Here is a 22,582-nt window from a genome sequence, read left to right as displayed (position 1 = left end):
ATAAAAATAAATAAATGATTTAGCATGTTTAACATCTTAGTTTAGTTTGTCTTGTTTTTTTTTGCTGAATGTTATTGAACACGTTTTTTACCTTACATAATTTCTTTTAAAGAAATTTGTTGTTTATCTATAATGAGAAAGCATGAGGGGTCGGCTAAAGAGATATAGTGCCGCCCATTTCAAGTATTTCAAGTTTATTTTTTTAATAGAAAAGGGGTGGGGATAAGACGGAGGGAGAATAGAAGAAAACATATTAAAAAAAATATTTGGCCCTATACATTACCCACGGGAATAATACATGTACCCCGGAGAAGTTAAAATGACATCCGTTTTTGGTCGTCCTGCCGTGCAAAAAGATGACCTGAAATTGATGACAACTAGCCCCCATATAAAAAATAACTTGGCGCCATCCCAGATAAAATGCATCAGAGTGCAACCAAAAAAATGTTTAGAGGTGATATGTCAGTGTGGCTTGCCGTAAATGCATTTTCTCTCAATGCCGACGGTGGCGGGCGGTGTGCAAAGAAGATCATGCCTACGTAGGACATGTCTGGAGGTGTCTTTCCAAGGACCATTCTTCGTATCGCCCAAATCGGCTTTGTGAAACAGTTGAGCGATATGGTTCTACCAAAGACCCTTTCATGCAACAGGCCCAGGGCCTCGACATCGACAAGAGGCTAAGCGCTACCGTGGATGGAGCGTGAATAGCACATTGGGTGATTTCAAGTACGGTGTCGTGCGAAGTCTTGTGAAAATTACATGGATTTTATTTTAACGCAATTGCTGTGGACAATTTTAGCCAGATCAGTCATATTATGGCCGCCCATATTATCATGCCCGACATGTTATCTTTAGTGAGATCCTTTAAGTTATCTTCAGTTTGTGAACGGACATTTTCAGCTGTATTTTCAGTTCAGTATTCTCGTGCAGTTGAATCAACAGTCCCACGCGTAACCAACTGCGTCGGCATGTGCCTGCAGCAGCAGGGCCAGCGTGATCGTGACGAGTTAAACGCAAATAGACTTGGACTCAAGCGTCAACTTGTACTTGCGAGATCGCAAACGTCGTTTATCCATACATCTTCATTTAATTTTTTTTGGGATGCTAAAAACAAAGTAATTTATCCTCCTCAAAACTCTGGAGAAGGAAGACATCATGCTGTAACTAGTGTAAGTTAGTAGCTAAATTACCCCCAATTTCCCAAATTAAGAATAAGAATGCGGTCGGGACTAGCCAGGCGGCTTCTTGAGAGTAAAAATCATTTACTAACGTAGGCTTACTCTCAATGAAGCCAGGTCTTCCTTCTCATTGACCCACACAAAGGAAGCCAAAACCTGAAACTTTCACCCCCGAGATTTCTACTTTAAGATCTAACGTTAGCCTAACCCAGAGAGCTCCCGCCCGCGCAGCGGGCGGGAGCCCAGAAGCTTACCGTGTATTTTACCATTGTCACCGGACTAGGGTGATTTATGGTCTAAATATTTCTCCAAATGAATTGTGAAAACAGAAAGTATACAATTACCACGATTATATGGATGAAGGTCTAACGAGTGGCAGATTCCTGACATCTGGGCACAGTCTGGAACCTCAAAAAAACGAAAAGTTCTCTCCTTCTACCCCGTCTCGATCGGCCATTTTTGTTAAAAATCGTAACAAAATGGCCGATCGAGACTGGGTAGAAGGAGAGAACTTTTCGTTTTTTTGAGGTTCCAGACTGTGCCCAGATGTCAGGAATCTGCCACTCGTTAGACCTTCATCCATATAATCGTGGTAATTGTATACTTTCCGTTTTCACAATTCATTTGGAGAAATATTTAGACCATAAATCACCCTAGTCCGGTGACAATGGTAAAATACACGGTAAGCTTCTGGGCTCCCGCCCGCTGTGCGGGCGGGAGCTCTCTGGGTTAACGTTAGCCCTAATAATCATGTAACCTACATGTCATGGCGTCATGACATGGGATAAAACTTCATTTCCGACATTTCTACACTCTCGTTGTTATTTTTTAACAAGAATTCGTCAAAAAATTGAGATAAATATTGTGAAAAGACAGAAGAGACTTGCCCGATGTTTACGCCGCCATCTTGTTTCCTATTGAACTTCGCCAACATTACCCGACGCACGCGTCTGTAACGTTGGCGAAGAACAACGGTCAATAGGAAACAAGATGGCGGCGTAAACATCGGGCAATTCTGTTCCGTCTTTTCACAATATTTATCTCATTTTTTTGATGAATTCTTGTTAAAAAATAACAACGAGAGCGTAGAAATGTTGCAAATGAAGTTTTATCCCATGGATGTACATGATTATTAGGGCTAGATCTTTTTTAGAAGGAAAGTAGAAATCTCGGGGGTGAAAGTTTCAGGTTTTGGCTTCCGAGAAAGATAAATCTTCCCATCTTCTCCATTCCCTTTATTATCTCCATCCCTCCCACCATCTCCTTCCCAATATCTCCATTCCTCCCACCATCTCCTCATCCCTCTCATCATATCTACCCCTCCCACCATCTCCTTCTCATCATCTCCATCCCTCTCATCTCCAGCCCTCTCATCATCTCCATTCCTCCCACCATCTCATTATCTCCTCCCCTCCTCCCACCATCTCCTCATCATCTCCATCCCTCTCATCATCTCCACCCCTCCTCTCAGGCGAGTTCAGGTCACATGATCAAAGTCAAAGGTTATTTAAGGTCAATGAGCTTTGGCAAAGGCCTTTGGCCATATTGGAGGTAATTATTAAATTTTATGGATATAGTTTATGAAAAAACAGCATTACTCCAAAGTTTCATAAGGAACTGCAAAAATTATTTGATAAAAACAAAACCCTCTTCATAATCTGTTATTTGCAATATTGTATTGACCACCCTTCTGTTTTTAAAACCCAAACAAGCATGGTTTGTTGTTAATCTCCCCCCCCCCCCATGTACCTGGCAATTCTTTGTATTTCCCCCTCTTTTTCTTTGTTTTTTTATTGATTGATGTGTCAGTGTTTAGTATTGTCTTTTTTTTAATACCAGTAATAGAATATAGATTTAATTGAAATGAGAGTGATGAAGATAAAGAGAAAAGGAGACAATGAGAAGATAAGGATGGAGATAAAATATGATTTGAAAATATTACAATTTACAGTATGTAATATCTACATGTTTTTTTTATTTATTCAAAGTTCACAATTCATTTTTATTCATGTGTACATTTCAAATTTAAACAAGTTAATTATAAAGTGATGCATTTTATATTGAATAAACAATAGTTGGTAAAAATACAAAACACAAAACTGGTTACTCTATTCTTTCCTCTGTAACCGGAGACCGGGGATAGTTGGAACATTTTGACAAAAATGGCTGTAAAATCCAGATAGATTTTATTCGAGAAACAATCAATATATCAGCTTGAAGCATATATCTAAGGGCTTCAAATTTTTAACTCTATTAGTCTAGGTGATTGGTGAAAAAAATGTTCAGAAAATGGTACAAGCATGAAAATCGGCACAAAGGTAGAGTAAGATATTCTAAACATTTTTAGCAGGGGGTGCCAACGTGAGTTCACCAAACATAGCAACGGTTGCTAGGTAACATAGTTACCTTAGTAATGAGCTTAATTGGGCTTGAGTAACATTGTCACAAATTTTAATCTTAAGCATGTTACTTTGTATCACAACAGTTTTGATCCATTTATTCATAGCAACGGTTGCTAAGTGACCCTCTTCCGTAGCAACAAATTCTTTATCTTAGTTCAGATCATTATAATTTACTCAGAATAGCTCAGAAATTAAATCTGGCCCATAGATTCCTCACGTGATGAATGTTTCCATAGGTAGACCCAATGAGCACCATAGCAACCGTTGCTAAGTAACATTTTCCACGGTAACCAATTCTTATAGAGTATCTTTTTTATGAGTATAATTTCTATGAATCGCATCTTTTCTATTAAAGCATTGATACATTAATCACAACAACCCAAGAACAATTATACCATGTATACAAGCCCATGCGAAGTACCAGTTGCTATGTAATATGTTTTCTGTGGCAACCAATGGTTAAATGCCGCATGGTAAGATTATTGATGTGTAAATCATAGAGGTATTAATAGATGCTTAAAAAGTAAAACCTTGCACAGATTAAAATACCTCATAATAAGGTTCATATTTCCAAAGACGGTGTCTATGGGTTCCATATTATTGGTATAATAATACTCATTGCATGTTAAAAGAACCTCAATCTTTATCCATTTGGAAACCATATTATATTAACCTAAACATATGTAAAAGATCAACCCTTGGATCAGAATTCCACAATATCAACATTTAGCAAGAGGTCACTCTTGGAGAGGAATGGTTACAAGAGCTCCCCAGGAGGCCACGGTTACTTACAACCTAAATATCTCTGATCTTGGAGAGATAACCACAAAGAGATGACCACCAAGAATTGATTGAGTCAACTAAGTTTAAAATTATTTCAAACACCAAAATCTTGCCAGAAGTCAATTTTAAAATGAGTGCTTGAATACCATTTAATTTTTATCCCTTGCTAACAGTAGTCGTTCGCTTGAAAGCCAACACACTTTGCCTTGGTTTACCCACTCCCTTCCGTAGCCTGTAATGAAATCGAATTAGTTCTCCGTGCCTTTCCCAAACCGAATGTCACGGGCAGGAGTTGATTTTGACCAGGCGTTTTGACTTAATCAATCCTGCGCAACTGCGGGATCTATCATGACGTGAAAGATCTGTTAGAATTGACCATTCAGTTCCGTTTCAAGGATCCTGCGGCTACATGATCTATCATGACTTCTGCAGAAATTGATTTAGACCTGTTAGTTCTGATTCCAGGTGTTTTGACCTGGAACAATCCTGCAGCTCCACGATCTATCATGACGTGACAGATCTTGCTAGAGTGGATTTGGACCCGTCAGTTCCGTTTCTATATAGGCATGCTGGCCTGGATCCTGGAGCTATATGACTTGATCCTGCTGAAGTTGATATGGACCTGTCCATTCTTTTTCCAGGTGTTTTGACCTGGAACAATACTGCAGCTCCTAGATGTGTCATCACATGAAAGATTTTGCAACTGTTGATTTGGACCAGCCAGTTCTTTTTTCAGGCATGCTGGCCTGGATCCTGCAGCTCAGGGACCTATCATGACTTGAAAGCTTGCAGAAGTTGATTTGGACCTGTCCGTTATTTTTTTAGGTGTTTTGACCTAAATCAATCCTGCAGTTCCAGGAATTTCAAGCATCACTTGAAAGATCTGTTAGATTCGATTTGGACCATTTAGTTCCGTTTCCAGGCGTGTTGGTCTGGATCCTGCAGCTACATGCATGATCTATCATGACTCGATCCTGCAGAAGTTGATTTGGACCTGTCCTTTCTGTTTCCAGGTGTTTTGACCTGGATCAATCCTGCAGCTCCAGGATCCATGACTTGAAAGCTCGTGCAGAAGTTGATTTGACCTGTTAGTTCCAATTGCAGGTATCTTGCAGCTTCAAGATCGATCATGACTTGATAGATCTTGCAGGACTATGCGCATCTGACTTTGTCACCTACGTATATGAAGCAATTGTGAATATCAGGTTGGCTCGACGCGATTCATACTCGGCCACAGAACAGTAGCATGAAGTTCTGATATGCTTCTTCCTTCCATATACATCTAATAATTCTTGGCATGTCCAAATCAGATAGAAATGACTCTGCTGATGGCACTACCACCTTGTCTCGCAATATAATTTCCTTATGGAGAGAAATGTTTCTTACACTTTCTTGATATATTTCTCTGTTGCATCTGATATTCTTTGTCGAGCATACTGCATGTTTCAAAGTGGTCTTGCTTTTCCGTTCTCATGATTAACACAGACAGTCTTAACTTAAATTTTGGACTAATATACCCTACTTTGAGAAGGCATGTGCGACACATAAAATGTACGTTCGATTAATTCGCTAGAATTGTACCCGAAGTCCCAAGCTATTGGAAACTTACAGTGTAAATATTAGTAATTTATTTCCTTCATCATCTAGAAAATATTGCAAAATATCATATAAATTATGTAAATGACTCGAGCGCCCAGCATTATGATCCGAAAAAACAGATACATACAGACACAGTGGCAATTGCTCTAGTAAACTTGGGATTAGAATCATTTTTTTTTAAGATGCTGAAATATAATGGGCAAGAATGATGAAAGAAGTCATCCTAAGGAGGTTTGAAAGCTCTGTACCAACACCTTTACATTGCTTTCCATTTTCCAACCATACTTTTTGATGACCTGGTACAACATACAATATATTGCATATTACCGCTTCATCTTCATGATTTGTAGGATGCGGCGTTAATGATTGATGTCAATTACAGAGATAACCATTCCTCTTAAAATATGTTGTTGTACAATCGACAATTGTACTGCTTCGTGACATATTCACAAGTGGTACATGTACAGTCGATGCTTGAAGCTGTTTCAGGTCTACTGTTCATGCTATACAGTGAACAAACAGTCAATGATGCTTGAGGCTGTTTCAGGTCTACTGTGCATGGTATTTACAGTGCACATACAGTCAATGATGCTTGAGGCTGTTTCAGGTCTACTTTATAAGCTATACAGTGAACATACAGTCAATGATGCTTGAGGCCGTTCCAGGTCTACTGTATGTATGCTCTTCAAGTCAGTCAAAAATGTCAAAACTTTACTGACAAGTAAGTGTGTGGGCATTAATCGTCATTGCTTCCCAATGATGCTTTTTCATTTGGCAGCGATTAGTTCATATCAATCAAATTTCAGCTTCCCTTTGCCCTAAAAGTTCATTGTCTTTTCCATTGTTCCATGTACATCCACTGCAATACCCTGTCTCATTTTCATATCAGGCGAGATCCTATATGATCATTAAATAGTAAGCACATTCAATGACCCAGTGATGATTTTTGTCGGTGTGTTTGCTGTGTCATGTATGAATAAATAGTATGAAGAAAAATATTCAAATCATGTATATCAAAAACTAGGTTTGTTACCTAGATACAATTATTATGCAGATATTATATTATTTGGACTGCTCTGTATTTTTCAGGCTTATGAGATATTTTTTACTCCCAGGTTTTATATTTTGACCAATTTTCTAACCATTTTCATTCAAATATTATGATCAGATGTTGTATTTAGGAATATTATCTATAATTGCTATGGAAAATGTGTTGCTTAGCAACTGTTGCTGTACATGGTTGGAACGTTGCTTGATATGTGATTGTAAAATTGGCACTTAGAAGTCAAAATAATGTTTTTAAAATGTAGATAACACCCCAAAATGGTGGTTACTAAGGTAAATTGTTACCTAGCAACTGTTGCTATACAAGGAGAGATCAGGTTGGCACCCCCCGCTAAAAATGTTCAGCACTGTTTACTCTACCTGTCAGCCAAATTTCATGCTTGTACAATAATTTGAACAATTCTTGCTATTTTTTGCACCAATCATCCAGACTATTATGGTGACTGAAAAAATCCACCTTGAACAAGACCATCGCAAATGTTCCAACTTACCCCAATACGGGGTAAGTTGGAACATGGTATGGGGTAAATTGGAACACTGCATGGTCAATTAGGAATTATACTAAAACTACTTAAAACTGTAATATTAAATGGTTTTAGCCTATTTGCTTTATTTTTTCAAGTTCAAAATGTTTAAAGTGTGGATTTGTTGAACTTTATGTTTTCTATTATAGAGCCACTCACGCAGGCAGACTGTGTGGTAGAATTCTGCGTATCTGTGTGCGTTTGATAAATACATGCAATTAAGTGTACTACCAGCAATTTCATGTACTTCTGCATCAAATTTACAAGACAAAAAATTAATTGTTTATATTTTTTTCATTAATTAATTTTGCAAATAACTTAATAAGCATATGAAATTTGCCCTAAATTTGTTTTTTGTGTATGTTTTTGCCTTTAACTCTATTTATTAAGCTAGTAGAATGCTAATTTTTGGTGAGAGTATCAATTTTCAAATTTATAACGAATATCCACCAAAATTTTTTCAAAAATATTATTTCTTATGTATTTTTTTACATTTTTGTCTCGCCTGCGTAGCGGAGCGAGAAATAGGTATCACTATTTCCGGCGTCGTCGTCGTCAACAATTGTGTTGTACACCCAATAACTTTCTATAGCTTTGAGGTGGGATCACCAAATTCATACCACAGGTCCATCTTCTAAAGGCACAGGTCAAGTTCGAATATGAGTCAAATTTGAATAAGGTCAAAGGTCAATGAACTTTCCATGACTGGCACTGTGCTATGTTGTACACCCAATAACTTTCTATAGCTTTGAGGTGGGATCACCAAATTCATACCAGAGGTCCATCTCCTGAAGGCACAGGTCAAGTTCGAATATGAGTCCAATTTGAATAAGGTCAAAGGTCAATGAACTTTCCATGACTGGCACTGTGCTCTGTTGTACACATAATAACTTTCTATAGCTTCGAGGTGAGATCGCCAAATTCATAACAGAGGTCCATCTCCTGAAGGCACAGGTCAAGTTTGAATATGAGTCGAATTTGAATAAGGTCAAAGGTCAATGAACTTTCCATGACTGGCACTGTGCTATGTTGTACACATAATAACTTTCTATATCTTCGAGGTGGGATCACCAAATTCATACCAGAGGTCCATCTCCTGAAGGCACAGGTCAAGTTAGAATATGAGTCGAATTTGATTAAGGTCAAAGGTCAATGAACTTTCCATGATTGGCACTGTGCTGTGTTGTACACATAATAACTTTTTATATCTTCGAGGTAGGATTGCCAAATTCATACAAGAGGCCCATCTCTTGAAGGTGCAGGTCAAGTTCGAATGTGAGTTGAATATGATTAAGGTCAAAGGTCAATGAACATTCCATGACTGGCACTGTGCTGTGTTGTACACACAATAACTTTCTATAGCTTCGAGGTGGGATCGCCAAACTTGTAACAGAGGTCCATCTCTTGAAGGTGCAGGTCAGGTTCGAATGTGAGTTGAATTTGATTAAGGTCAAAGGTCAATGAACTTTCACACCACTTTGTTCCTCTAATGACATGAACTTTATAATTTTATACTTTTTAACACTAACATTTTACTCAGAACTCAGTACTCTCTATACCTGAACCAGATTTTGTATTTTACTTGTTTATTCTTTAAAAACTGTTGTTATTTAATTAATGAGCTATAATTCTTGGCACCATTTATAATATTCACACAAATTTGCCAATGGTACAATAGAAAAGCTGTCAAAGTTTCTTAAATGTTACCCTTCAGATTTGCTGTATGTGCATGTTCTGGTAATACTGTAGACTGTACAAAACAAATTGAGAAAAGTTATGCCCCTACCATCATCCAACATAATGCTAAAGATTGGCATTTCATTACACCTTAGTAATTAATTTAATTTTACAATTTTACTCACATTATTATCAAGTACATTCTTTTTCACTATCATTCATTTCCTTACTTGCATGGAAATAATTATAGCTTCATATTATTAACAGCATTCTTAGTGTTATCTGATTTTCTAGGGATAAAGTAGGCCTATACAATTAATACATATGTAAACTGTCAGAACCACAATTCACCCCCTAAACTGCTGACAGCCTCAGAAGTCATATAGCATAGTTTTGACATGCAGTTTCTTCATGACTGCAATTTGCAGGCGAGACAACGCTTGGCGTTTGCCTTGTTTATTTGTATTTCTTTGTTTTTTCGAACCTTTGTTTTTTCTGATGAACTTTGCAGGGACTCTTTTGCGATCATAAATAGCATAAAATAAATCTATTTGAACCAACAAAAGTAAAAAATAATCATACATTTATGACTTTTGGTTGAAAAGCACAATTTGCTTTGACCTTGTACATGGAATCATGTTTTTGAGCAATTTTGGGTCCGACATGCACATACAAAATGTTGCGTAATTTCGAAACTGCGCACATACTTGAAAGTAAAAAGTCAGCGAGCAGTGTAGTAAAAAATTTTGCGCGACGGCGTAGCGACCAAATTCCAAATATGACCTTGCATGTCATTGGAAGTTAATTTACAACAAGGGGAAAAATTAATTGTATATGTACTTACCCTTCTCATTTTGATTTGTCTCTTGCAGGAATTTTACTATGCAAAGAAAGATATCAAACACAGCTATAGAAAGATGTGGTATATCACAACTTTTGTAAGTTACTCCTCTTCTTTTGAATTATGAAAATGATGAATAAAAATAGTGAACTTGTTCACTTTACTCGAGAAACTCCTACATGTATCTCTTCAGTGAAAAAATTACTAAATATGTCATGTCCATGTATAATGCAATTGAAAATGTGACGAGGAATAGATTGAACACAGTAAATAGAGTTATAACTACTATTATTTACATGAACATTGCTGATTCAAGTGAATTTAAGTCTGCATGAGGTCACTTCATACTTGTATTAAGTAAAGCATATTTTAGACAAGACTGCAAAGTATGAGTTATTTAGCTGTTTGACGTCATCAAAACAGAATTGTGTTGTCCCTGTAATTATATATGGTATGCTTTAATATGTTGTATGCCTGATCATTTTTTCCTGTGACTTCTTATTCTCAATGATGTGCAATAAGTCAATTTTGTATGTTGTTAACATTGCACATTGTTTCGACAATATACATGTAACATTTCTTGTTTTATTTATTTTACTAGATAAAAGGAATGATGATTGATGATGCCATCGTCCAGCTTGAACATGTGAACAAGAAGGCAGCAAAGATAGCAAGAGAGGTATATCTGCATATAGTGCATCCCAGAAAGAAAAAAAAAATCTGGGGCCACATTTCATAAAAATTGTTTTAAAAAAAAATTTAATAACAGAAGGACGTTACTGATATCATTAACTTTGGTTGGCTGTTAGTAAAGTTGATGAGAGATTGTAACTTGTTCTTATAACATATCTTTAGGAGTGGTACCCTGATTTCAGAAAATTATATCATTCTATCACTTCTATTTTACACTCATCAGTGAATTATTTTCCTAGCATTGCATTGCAATTTGCTTCAGTTTCTTTAATCGACGTCTTTAACGCTAAAATTGAAAAGTTTGTTTTCCCATTTATGGTGATGTTTAATTTGCAATAACTGTTTATTCTTGGACTAAGCAATAAATTAATCTTTTGTTGTAGTTTACTCTTCATGGATAATGAATTCTGATGATGGTGGTTGTGATGATAATATTGATGATCACGATTACAGTAATAAATAGAAATGAAATTTGTCATGATGATGAATAAGATTGTCTGGTGTTGATTCTTTTGATAATTTCGTCCTAATGATGACCTTGAAGATTCATGTCCAAGTATATGTTTGAAGGTATGAACAATCCCAGTATTGGTTTACAGTTCACCCGAAGTTCGTTAAGCGCTGGGTAGTGAAGTGTCTTTATGACCGTGAAGTGTCTTCACGCATCGTTATTAAACCCCACTGCACAGCTACAGAGAAGCAACACATCCCCTCGTCTCTTTCGTTAACTGCGTCGCTAAGAAGAAGAGCGCTACGTCCAAACAGCCTGCGCAATTTAAGTCCGCTATAGTAAGTTTACATGCAAGACTCTCTTATGACACCTAACTCCGCAACCGTAAGTCGTTTTTCAACCAAACTTGGATGGTAGATGTACTTAGGTGATCTGCATGTTATGTTGCAGTCAGAGGTCACATGGTAAGGTCAAAGGTTATTTTCAGGTCAACATTAAAGTTTTCGTGCAAGTTTACAAGTGTCATTCCATCCCAGTCATTTCAGAATGAAGTTTTGATACAATTCTGTTGTGTGCCTTCGAAAATCACAATATTTCTGGTTATTTTCATAAGTGGGCGAGACACAAAATCGCTTTTGCCTTGTTAATGCTTTGAATTTGATACCCAATTCCATCATGAAAATTCTTGTCAATAATTTTCTGTAAACTTTTCAGAAATTTTGTGGAAGTGAACATTTACAAAAATTACACATAAAACTTTTTTTACATCATTTTTTTTTAAAGAATCAACAATGAATTTTTAAGTAGATGCTTTGGAATTGGCAACCACTGGCATTGTTAAAATTCTCGCTGAACCTTATATAAAATTTAGCTCAAAAATTGTGGGAATTTTATAGAAATTTTACAAAAAATTTGCACGAAAATTTTTCACATGAATTTTGTAAATAAAAAACATCAACGATGAACTGTCTAGTAAAAGCTATGCTGTGAAATTTAAGTCGCCGGTGCACAATTTTGAGGGAGCCCATTTCGGTAAAATCGTCTGAAACTTTTGAGGAATTTTTCAATGTTTATTACGCTCCTCAAACTTCACTTTCGTAATTCCTGTCTTTTATGAGAATTATCACTATCATCATCATCATTGATAATCATCCAATCACAATTATTATCACCTTTGTAATAACCATTTTGGTCATGGTCAAAATTTGTTCTTGTGTAATCTATGATCAAGATTATCAAGGAGATCACATCTCAATCTGTTTAAATAGGTCTATTTATCCATCTATTTATCTACGACAGACCATCTAATTCGTCATCATGACAAATTAAAATCTAGTTCTATTATTGTTTTATTCTTTTCTGTTATCATGGAGTTCCCATTATCCTCACCATAGTGGATATTCTACGGCTTTGCCAATTAGATCCATGCAACAAAAGATCAAATTTAAAATAATAGTCAACCATAACAACACTCGGAAATAAATACTGAAAAATGGCATGCCCAGTTTGACAATTGCTTTCCTGCTAAACAAAAATTACAATATCAAGCCAGCTGCAAATCGTAATTTCACCTCTGTAAAAATTAAGTATAAACAGCACTTCCGAATCACGTTTGATCAGCGTTTTATAACACAGTTTGAAAATGCTGATTCTGTCTTTGAATTGGAAGAGTAAATACACCCTATTAACAATAATGGACATAGTCTATGAAATGTTCCTCTTCTGTTGTGTGTAACTCTCCAAAATCTCATCTTCATGCTCTAAATTTAGAGAAATCTTCCGTCTTATATCTAATGTGATATTGAGCTTGAACTGAAATGGGACAGGTGCACGTGCAGAAAATAATTATTAATATAATATTCATAAATAAAATGAAGGAAATTAGGAGCTTGTAAGGTTTTGATTGTTATAATACGATTTGGCAATTTCATTTTTGCTTTGGGCTTTTTAAGATTTAACATGTTGGAATATGTGGCAAAAATGTGACGTTTCAAAAAACACGTATGGTGAGTTGGTGCATTTGCACCATATTTTGCCCGATTTCATCATAAGGTTCCTGATGAAAAGTGATCCCAAATATTTTGCTTTCAATGATATCATTTTCATTTGTCCAGGCCCTTCTGGAAGCCCAAGAAGAAGCAGTGAAAAATCACAATGTTGAATTCAAGTCCAATCTACACATAGGTGAGTTTATAACAGTGTTGGAAATACTTTTTGATTGGATTTATTGTTTTCTTCTGCATCCATAACATTTGTATAATACATTTTTCACAACATAATAAACATGATATGTTAGCATTTTTGGCATGAATCATAAATAAAGAGTACTAAAAAGATAATTCCAGACAAAAATGATTAACTATATGGGCATTTTCACCACAGATGGACACAGAGGCAAAAAAATAAAGTTGATATTCATGTCAAATGCTTTATGTTTTTTAATAAAACAAGACCTGAAGTTTCTGAGACAAAATTTTTTTCCGACTCTGGCAGCCATTTTTTATTTCAAAATGGCTGCCAAAGTATGGATACAAATTAGTGTTGAAAATAGTATATTGATACATATTTTGTTTTGACAGATTTTTAAAGAACAGGTTTGATCATGATGTTTTCGCCTTTGATTTAGCTTGCTATTATAACACTTTTTAAAATCCCACAGAAAGAAACACCAGTAATTCATTCATCTGATAAAAAAACATTGATGAAGTATGTGATATGGTATGTAATGTCAGTTACCGAAAACATGAACTTTTTTTTCTCATTTCCTGGAAAAGAGGATATATTATATGAAACTTGGTAGATTTCCTCTCTAGGTAACACCCCTCCCTTCTACACCAAAATTAAAGATTACCAATTAACAATGAAGCAATAGGGTACCATTAAATATATGTAATGTCAGTTACCGAGATGTAATGTCAGTTACCATGATAAAACGTTGGTAACCAATATTGAAATGCAAATATGTGGTCAATTTTATGGTGATGAAATATTGTATACCGGTACTTGTTATTTAACCCTAAGAAGACTGGGGGGGGCTGATTCAGCCCCCCCTCGACATTTTTCGCGATAAATCCACTGCTCGAATGTTTTTGACCGCGTCGCTAGCTGACTTTTTACCTTCAAGTCTCGAGCAACTTTTGAGACCAAAATTACGCAACATTTTGTAAGTGCATGCAGACCCAAAATTACTCAAAAACGTGAATTTGTGTACAAATCCAATGCAAATAGTGTTTTCAGCCAAAATTCATAAGATGTATAATTATTTTTCCTTTTACTGCTAAAATCAATTAATTTTATCTTGTATAGAGCCAAAATAAAGTCCCTGACAATTTCCATTGAAAAAACAATAAAAAACAAAAAGTCAAAAAAACAAAGAAATACATAAGAAATTTAGAAAATAGAATACAAAAGAAAATAAATGTGATGTTGAAATTTTTGAAAAATAAATTTGATCAGATGCCTATCTAGAGTATGTGAAACAAAAATTAGCATTTTAGGGTCATTATTTTATTAATTAGATCAAACTTATGATTTTACGCATAAATTAGCATAATTAATCAGCAATGCAATTTTCTGCAGAATTTGATTTTATAGTTTTGTAGATAATGCCATGGGTAATGCGCGTGCCAATTTTCATTGCGATCGCGCGATCGACGGCCGAGATCATAAAGGGGGGCTGAATCAGTTGCATTCCCATCGTGCAAAAAAAAATTACTATGAAATTGTTTTGTACATGCACTTTACCAAGTACCTAATTGTTTGTATCAGACAATTTTTTGTTTGGTTTTCGGGGGGGGGGGGGGGTAGGGGGTACTTTTCCCAACCTATTGCCTAAATCTGCAACATTTTTTAAGCTTAACACTGTGATGAAGGGGATTTCCAGGGTCCCTTTTTTAGTTTTTAGGATTCTTTTGAGCATTGCCTCGCTAAAAGTAAATTCCTGGATTTTATACCTGTTAGTAGTGTGGATGTGTGATACAATTTTCTTTTTGGTTTACAAGTATAGATGAAAAGTGAAATTTGACAGTTCTGATCAATGTTGCATGGATCTACTAAGACGGTGGTGTTTTTTTTTCTAATTTACAAATAGTTCAGTTTCAGTTTAGAAGCTGGAGTTTATTTTTTGTTGACAGCTTGTAAAAGAAATTAGCAAAGAAAATTATTAAACAAATTATAAAGAGAATTGAAATCCAACAGATATGAACAAGCATTGCTTGCACTGACCAGAATAGAAATCACTAAAACTACATGGCTGCATGAGATTCGGGGGAGGGGTACATGTAGCCTAGGGGAGGAGACCCTTATTCATTTTGCCTTTTTTGAGGGGAGGGGGAGGTTGGAGAAGGAAAAGGTTTAAAAAGTCAATATAAAACTGATGAATATATTATGGGTGTATAGTAAGAAAAATCCATGTGTACAGTCAATGCAATATTAAATTACTATAGGAAAACATGTAGCTGCTATGACCCCCCACCCCCCCCCCCCCCCCGGTAAGTAAAACATACATTTTTTATCTTTTGATAATTAAAAATGTGAAGTATTATGAAACTCTTATGATTTTAAAAAGCCTTACATATAAGTACCAAGAAAATTATGCCTTTGAAAATCATATAGCACTGGATAATGTCAATGTGTATCGTCAGTTACCGACAAGTAATGATAAAAATGTTCAAATCGAAGAAAGGAATTAAGAAAAAGAAAAAGTTTTTTCATTGAAATGTTCCTAAAAACTCGGGTATACTTCCACATCAAGCTCACTTTCATGTGAAGCCCTGCACAGAAGATACAATGCCATGATTACACACATTTGACTTCCATGTGTTATCTCTATGGCAAATTAAGTGTAATGTCAGTTACCGTAATGTCAGTTACCAGTATGGTTGTGGAAAAATTATCATAGTCCCCAAAAGACAAAAACGAATTGTTTAATATTTTGACACATCTTAACCTAGTAACGGAGGTATATTTACATATTCAAATTATTTCTCAGACTACTCAGGGACATGAGATATTTCAACTTTAATGAACACCCTGAAATTGCATGTCCTTTTGCGTAATGTCAGTTACCGACACATTTTTGCTTGCTGATGCGTAAAAAAATGTGGTTACATAGGAAAACTTAGTATCAGAGTATACAGCAAGGTTCACTTTATTAACTCTATCAAAAGCAAGCTCCCATCATTTGTTGTTTTAGAGATACACACAATGGAAGGTGTGAAAACATTGTGCCGTGTAATGTCAGTTACTGTGAAAATGCCCATATGATATTCACAATTTGCAGGATAAGGATTGTCATCATAAGCAGATTGCTTGAAAAAAATGACAATCCCAAACTTATACTAATTGAATTAATTAATACATTTATAAAGCAGAATGGGCATATATTTTCAAATACGAAACATGAACTCATGTAATATTATAGTATGAAGATGAAGATGATAAAGCTGAGGGTGACGGTGATATGATGATGTTGATGATGATGATGATGAGAGCGACTTGAGAGCGACATGTGATTTTAGCCTAATCACAAGCCCAGATCATCTCTAAAATTCCTCAAATGGAGTAATTTAATTATAGATGATAGATGTAGACTGGGAGCAAAATCTCATAGGGGCCCTATTTAATGCATTTTTTCAACTCACACAACAGAAAAGGTTTGACACCACATTACGTCAAACCCTCGTTGGAGAGGCGACCGCACTAGCTCAGGGCTTTGGTGCGGTTGTATACCCCGATAACAAATCCTCGGAGGAGGAACCATGGACTAGGCGGAACCTCCCAGGCCCCCCCCCCCCCTTGAGATCTTGGCCGTTGATGGCACAATTGCGCCGAAATTTGGCTTGCAGGTTTCTGGGACCTAATCTATAAAATTGTATAGTAATTTATTTCATGCACATTGACATTAAGTGATTATACTAATTTATGCATAATTAGTACAGTGTGTGAAATCACATTTTCCCTCTAACTCCCTAAATAAGGCTCCAAATGTACTCATTTTTGGTATGAAAACTTTTTGTGGTGTTCTTAGCAAGTGTACATGAAAAAAATGCAATATCAGATCAATTTCTTAAGTATTACAATATTTTTTGGCAATTTCTTATGTGTTTCTTTGTTTTTTGACCTTTTGTTTTACTTTTTTTTCAATAAAATTTGTTTGGGACTCTTCTAAGATCATAAACAGTATAAAATAAATACATTTAGACCAAAAGTAAAAATGATCATACATTATGATTTTTGGTTGAAAACACAATTTGCGTTGACTTTGTACACGAAATCACGTTTTTGAGCAATTTTTGGTCTGACATGCATAAAGTTGCGTGATTTTGGAACCTCGAACCCGGGTGACACAAAACTGGTCTAAAAAATTACGGAAGACTTGAAAGTAAAAAGTCAGCAAGCAGTGCGTTAAAAAAAAATTTGCAGTGAAAATATTGCGTGAATCGTTGCAAGGCTCTTATGACAAGTGTTATTCCATCCCAGTCATTTCACAATGAAGTTTCGATACAATTCTGTTGCGTGCTCTCGCAAATCACATTATTTCTGGTTATTTTCATAAGTGGGCAAGACACAGAATCGCTTTTGCCTTGTTGTGGAAATAGCAGAGATGTCCTTGTGAGCACTCTACCAGCTGCATTTCTTCTCTGATCATCTTCAAATGTGGCATGAAGGTCCATTATGGGAAAGCAAAGCCGCCTATTAATTTTGGTGTGGGCAGAGATATCGTTGCCATGGTAACAGAGTTTTTGTGGAAATAGAAGAGATTTCCTTGTGAGTGCTGTACTAGCTGCATTTCTTCTCCAATTATCTTCAAATTTGTCATGAAGGTCCGCCTAATGATTTTGGAGTGGGTGGAGACATGGTTGCCATGGTAACCATATTTTTGTGGAAAATTTGGTACATGTAAAACCTGCAACATCTGTTTTTTTGGCACACAGAAGCAATATTAAAAGGTGAAGCGAAGATGCCTGTCATTTTTGGTGGGGGGTCTTAGGGTTAGGTTTACAAACTATATCCAGATTACTCTATAATTTTATTCCCCCACATGTGATACTGGACAATACTTTAGGTTCTGCAGAGTCACGCTGCTACGTCATATTATTGTCATCAAATTTGGTAGCCACAGGCGAAATGTGGGCAGGGTCATTGTCGCCATGATGATTGCATTTATTTGTCAAATTTCTGTGTGATCTCTATATATCGCAATGACGGATGACACGGTGGGTTCGGGGGATACATGTGCTCGGCTGCGCGACCCGCCGGGCATCTCTAGTTTGCTTGTCCGGCTATTGGTTGAATAAATCCTGTGGACTGCGGACTATGAAGACAAAATCAAAGAAAGGAATGGAAAAATTCTGAGCTCTTATTGGCTGTCAGAAGTTAATGGTGTGCCAGTCACTTTTATTTGTAAATCATTAAAAGTAATACAAGCATGCATACAAAGTATTAATGTTGGTAAAGAGTCATGGTTACGAGTTATGCGAATGTCACTTCAAGCATGCTCAGATGGGTAAAGTTTCTTGCAAGACTGAGAGCTTTTAATACAACTATACAAGACCTAACAAAATAAATTCTCTTAACTTGGAGAAAAGGAATATATTGGGTGAGAGTTGTTATTAGTACATGTATTCACACTTTACTTTTCCTCTTTTATTTATTTATTTTTTCTCAACAGCGGAAGCTCTGGTGGGTAAGGGTAAATACCAGCATGCTATCAGATATCATGCAAAGGGTAGAGCCAGTATGTTAGACCTGGTCTACTGTCATCTCTTCATCAAACTCAAGGAAGGAACACCACCTGACAAGCCAAAGTTGACTGGATATGATCAAGCCCAGCATTACATTGAATGTAAGAGGAACAGAACTATCATCTCAGGGCTGTGAATTCTTATAACCAAAATCCAGTTACACCAATAAATGCTATACACATACTTACTGAATCGATGACTACACAGTCTAAAAGAGAGGGAATCTTAAGAATCTGAACATTGGCATGTTTTCCTTCAGCAAGAAATTTACCGGTATCCACACTTGCTGCACTCGACCCAGGTGAGGTGAATGGGTACCCGGCAGGAGTAATTCCTTGCATGCACTGAGCGCCGGTGATGGCAGCTCGAGCTAAAGCCGGGGTAATAATGGCAGCGCTTTGTATCCTCAGGCAAAAAGCGCTTTATAAATCCAGCTATTATTATTATTATTATTACATGTGCCTGTTCTTGAAACTTTAGGTAGAACTTCTGTAAGTGAAATACAATGTCACATGTTACGATTAATCCAAGCATTACATGGAAATAAAAGGTAACAATTGTACTTTTTAAAGGGACTGTCATTGTACGATCATGAAGAATGGTTTCTAGTCTTATTTTCTTCAGCTTCAGATTCCCTCTGCACAGAAATATTTATTACAGGAGAGCCAATGAGTCTGAAAGGAATTTTCTACATACTGAGTGGTACAGTACCAATCTTATGTGAACCATACATGCTGATACAATCTTAATTAATGTAGTTTGACCAATACTCCCCCCCTAAGAAAGTTGTATTCAAGTTTGTCATTTACTCCCCCAAGAAAGATGTATGTAATTTGACCACTAATTCCCCCAAGAAAGATGTAATTTGTATTTGTATTTTGTATCTTATTTATTTAATCGCGGTTAAAAAGCCTGCTTTCAGCTAGAAGCTGCTTTTCAGCAAGGCCGTGGACATTTTCTTCAATATTATTCATTGATTTTTGCAATACCCAATGAATGGAAACATTTTCGTCAACATCTTGTTGAGAGTAGAACAACTCAAGAAGATTTGTTGTATAATTTAAATGTTTTTAAGGTATGCAAGTTTATCCATAGAATTTCTGTTGATAAAATCTTAAAGTCCCCTACTTCGCAAACAAAATGGGCATCCATTTTAAATGAACCGGTTAATAATTGGAATAGATTGTATATGATTCCCTTTAAATGCTGTCTTTCAACAAAACTCCGCTACTTTTAATATAAACTTTTCAATCGGATAATGGGGGTGAACAAACATCTTTACTACGATATTGGCTTGTCTGAATCTAATTTACGGTATGTACATTTTGTTCTTCCTCTGTTGAAAGCATTTCACATCCGTTTTGGGACTGCCCTGTAACTCAACAATTTATTCAAAACTTCCAAACCTCTTATTTGAACAATGACGTGTATTTGAAAAAGAATTTTTTTTTTTTTGGTTGCCCTGACGCTCAATACTTTACTGTAAACCGTTATATTCTTTACGCTAAATATTTTATTTTTTCGACACGTAAGGGAGATCGGTTGTGTTTTAGTTCTTTTAAGAGCGTATTGAAACGCTATTGTGAAATTGAAAGGGTTCTCAGTCAAAACATCATAATTTTTTTATCAATAGATAATAGTACGCATGTACAGTTGTTGTAAACTTGTTCGCTTCATGATTTTCCTGTAAATTGAATTACTTTCGTGTTTGATTTTGAATAAAATCTTTCTATGAAAAAAGTTTTATGCATTTTCAGATCACGCATTTAATTTTCTTCACTTCCATCACATAGAGATTTCTTTCCCTGCAAGCTTGAATTGACAAAATTTGCAGCTTTGGACTATTTTTTTTCTTCATATTTTACTTCATCCTTATTCGGCGAAGTTTTCCATTTCTCTCTGCATTCAGATTAAGTTTTCTTGACAGAGCAATCAAGGTCCAATAAGAGCCAAAGAAATAAATCAGAAAAAAAAAACAAAGTGAAGAGTTGTGTATTTCCATCCATTGGAGCACTGCATAATCCCCAGTTACATTTTCGTCTTCTAATTAAAAAAAAAAAAACAAGAATTAAAATTAAATTCATAAATCTAGAAATGAAAAAAAAAAAAAAAACTTTTATAATAGAAACCTAGTAACAGATTCAACCTTCCTGACACAGTTCTCTTGGAATCTATGGGGACAGAGCCCCCCCAATACAAACCTAGTAGCAGATTCAAAACCTTCCTGACACAGTTCTCTTGGAATCTATGGGGACAGCCCCCCCCCCCCCCACTCAAAAAAAGGGGGGGGGAGGGGGAAAGGAAGAGAATGAAAAAGAAAAGGAGTAGGAAATGGGGAGAAGAATAAAAAAACAGAGGAAGAGAAGAAAAAAAGGGAGAGGGGAGGAAGAAAAGAGAGGAAGAGGAGTAAAAAAAGGAGAGGAAGAGGGGAAAGAAGAGAAAAAAAGAGGGGGTAAGGAGAGAAGAAAAAGAGAGGAGGGGAAGGAAGAAAAAAAGAGGGAAGGGGGAAAAGGAAAAGAGAAAGAAAAGGAGAGGGGAAAAGAGAATGAGGGGGGGGGGGGGGGGGGAAATGACTAGTCGGGTCCAGTCCCTAAATATTTATAGTGATCTACGCCACCTCAATATCAAGTTTCAAAATGATGCTCGATATGACAAAAATTTTCAAGCATTTTAAGACTAAAATATAGATACAATAAAAATCTTTGAACAAAGATTACGTTGCAACTACTGATGATCAAGTTCTCTTATATTTGTTGCTACAAGTCCTTTTCTCTAATAATAATAATATAGGGTATTTATATTGCGCACATATCCACCTTGTTAGGTGCTCAAGGCGCTCCTATATTACCCGGCTAAGCTAGGCGTTCATAGCGCACACAGTTTTTTAAGGAATAACTTCCTACCGGTACCCATTTACCTAACCTGGGTTGAGTGCAGCACACTGTGGATCGGTTTCTTGCTGAAGGAAATTACGCCATGGCTGGGATTCGATAAGCTCATATAAAAAAAAATAAGATGACTTGCTTGCAAGTGAACTAGTAGAATGTGATTTTGTTGAATTCAATATATTGATTTCTCGGACTTCTCCTCCATACTCTCTATGCCTATCTGTATCCCTTTCACTCATTTTCTTTAACCCTAAATAGACTGGGCTATTTCGACGCCTAAGAAGACTGGGGGGAGGGGGGGGGGGCTGATTCAGCCCCCCTTATGATATCGGCCGTCAATCGCGACGAAAATTAGTATGGGCGTTACCCATGGCATTATCTACAAAACTGTAATATCAAATTCTGCGAAAAATCTCATTGCTCATTAATAAATGCCAATTTATGCGTAAAATCATAAGTTTGCTCTAATTGATAAAATAATGCCCCTAAAATGCTAATTTTCGTTTCACATACTGTAGATAGGCATCTCATCAAATTTATTTTTCAAAAATTTCAAAAAAACATTTTTTTTCTTATGTATTCTATTGTTTTCGAAATTTCTTATGTATTTCGTTGTTTTTAGACTTTTTGTTTTTTATTGTTTTTTTCAATGGAAATTGTCGGGGTCTTTATTTTGACCATGAAAAATATAAAATTGATTGATTTTAAGCAGCTAAAGGAAAAATAATGATACATT

General features: G+C 36.1%; 1 protein-coding gene across 1 annotated transcript; it reads left to right on the top strand.

Moving 5' to 3' along the window:
* Nucleotides 1-296: 296 nt before the first annotated feature.
* Nucleotides 297-21,443, top strand: LOC129257998 (large ribosomal subunit protein uL22m-like). The gene is made up of 5 exons (XM_064097803.1): nucleotides 297-1,169; nucleotides 10,101-10,166; nucleotides 10,671-10,748; nucleotides 13,328-13,397; nucleotides 18,886-21,443. Exons 1-5 carry the CDS (start codon nucleotides 816-818, stop codon nucleotides 19,092-19,094), a joined length of 777 nt encoding a protein of 258 aa, XP_063953873.1. The 5' UTR covers nucleotides 297-815; the 3' UTR covers nucleotides 19,095-21,443.
* The last annotated feature ends 1,139 nt before the right edge of the window (nucleotides 21,444-22,582 follow it).

This window comes from Lytechinus pictus, chromosome 3, assembly GCF_037042905.1.
Source record: "Lytechinus pictus isolate F3 Inbred chromosome 3, Lp3.0, whole genome shotgun sequence".
Classification (NCBI taxonomy): Eukaryota; Metazoa; Echinodermata; class Echinoidea; order Temnopleuroida; family Toxopneustidae; genus Lytechinus; species Lytechinus pictus.
Note: the sequence above shows the minus strand (reverse complement) of the source record. Positions and strands in the feature narration are given on the sequence as shown.

Bases quoted from the DNA above. Each gene is read 5' to 3' on its own strand.
- LOC129257998 (XM_064097803.1), top strand. From the start codon at position 816: ATGGCCGCCCATATTATCATGCCCGACATGTTATCTTTAGTGAGATCC. The intron at 10,167-10,670 runs GTAAGTTACTCC...TTATTTTACTAG, and splicing joins TGTGGTATATCACAACTTTT to ATAAAAGGAATGATGATTGA. The intron at 10,749-13,327 runs GTATATCTGCAT...TCATTTGTCCAG, and splicing joins CAGCAAAGATAGCAAGAGAG to GCCCTTCTGGAAGCCCAAGA.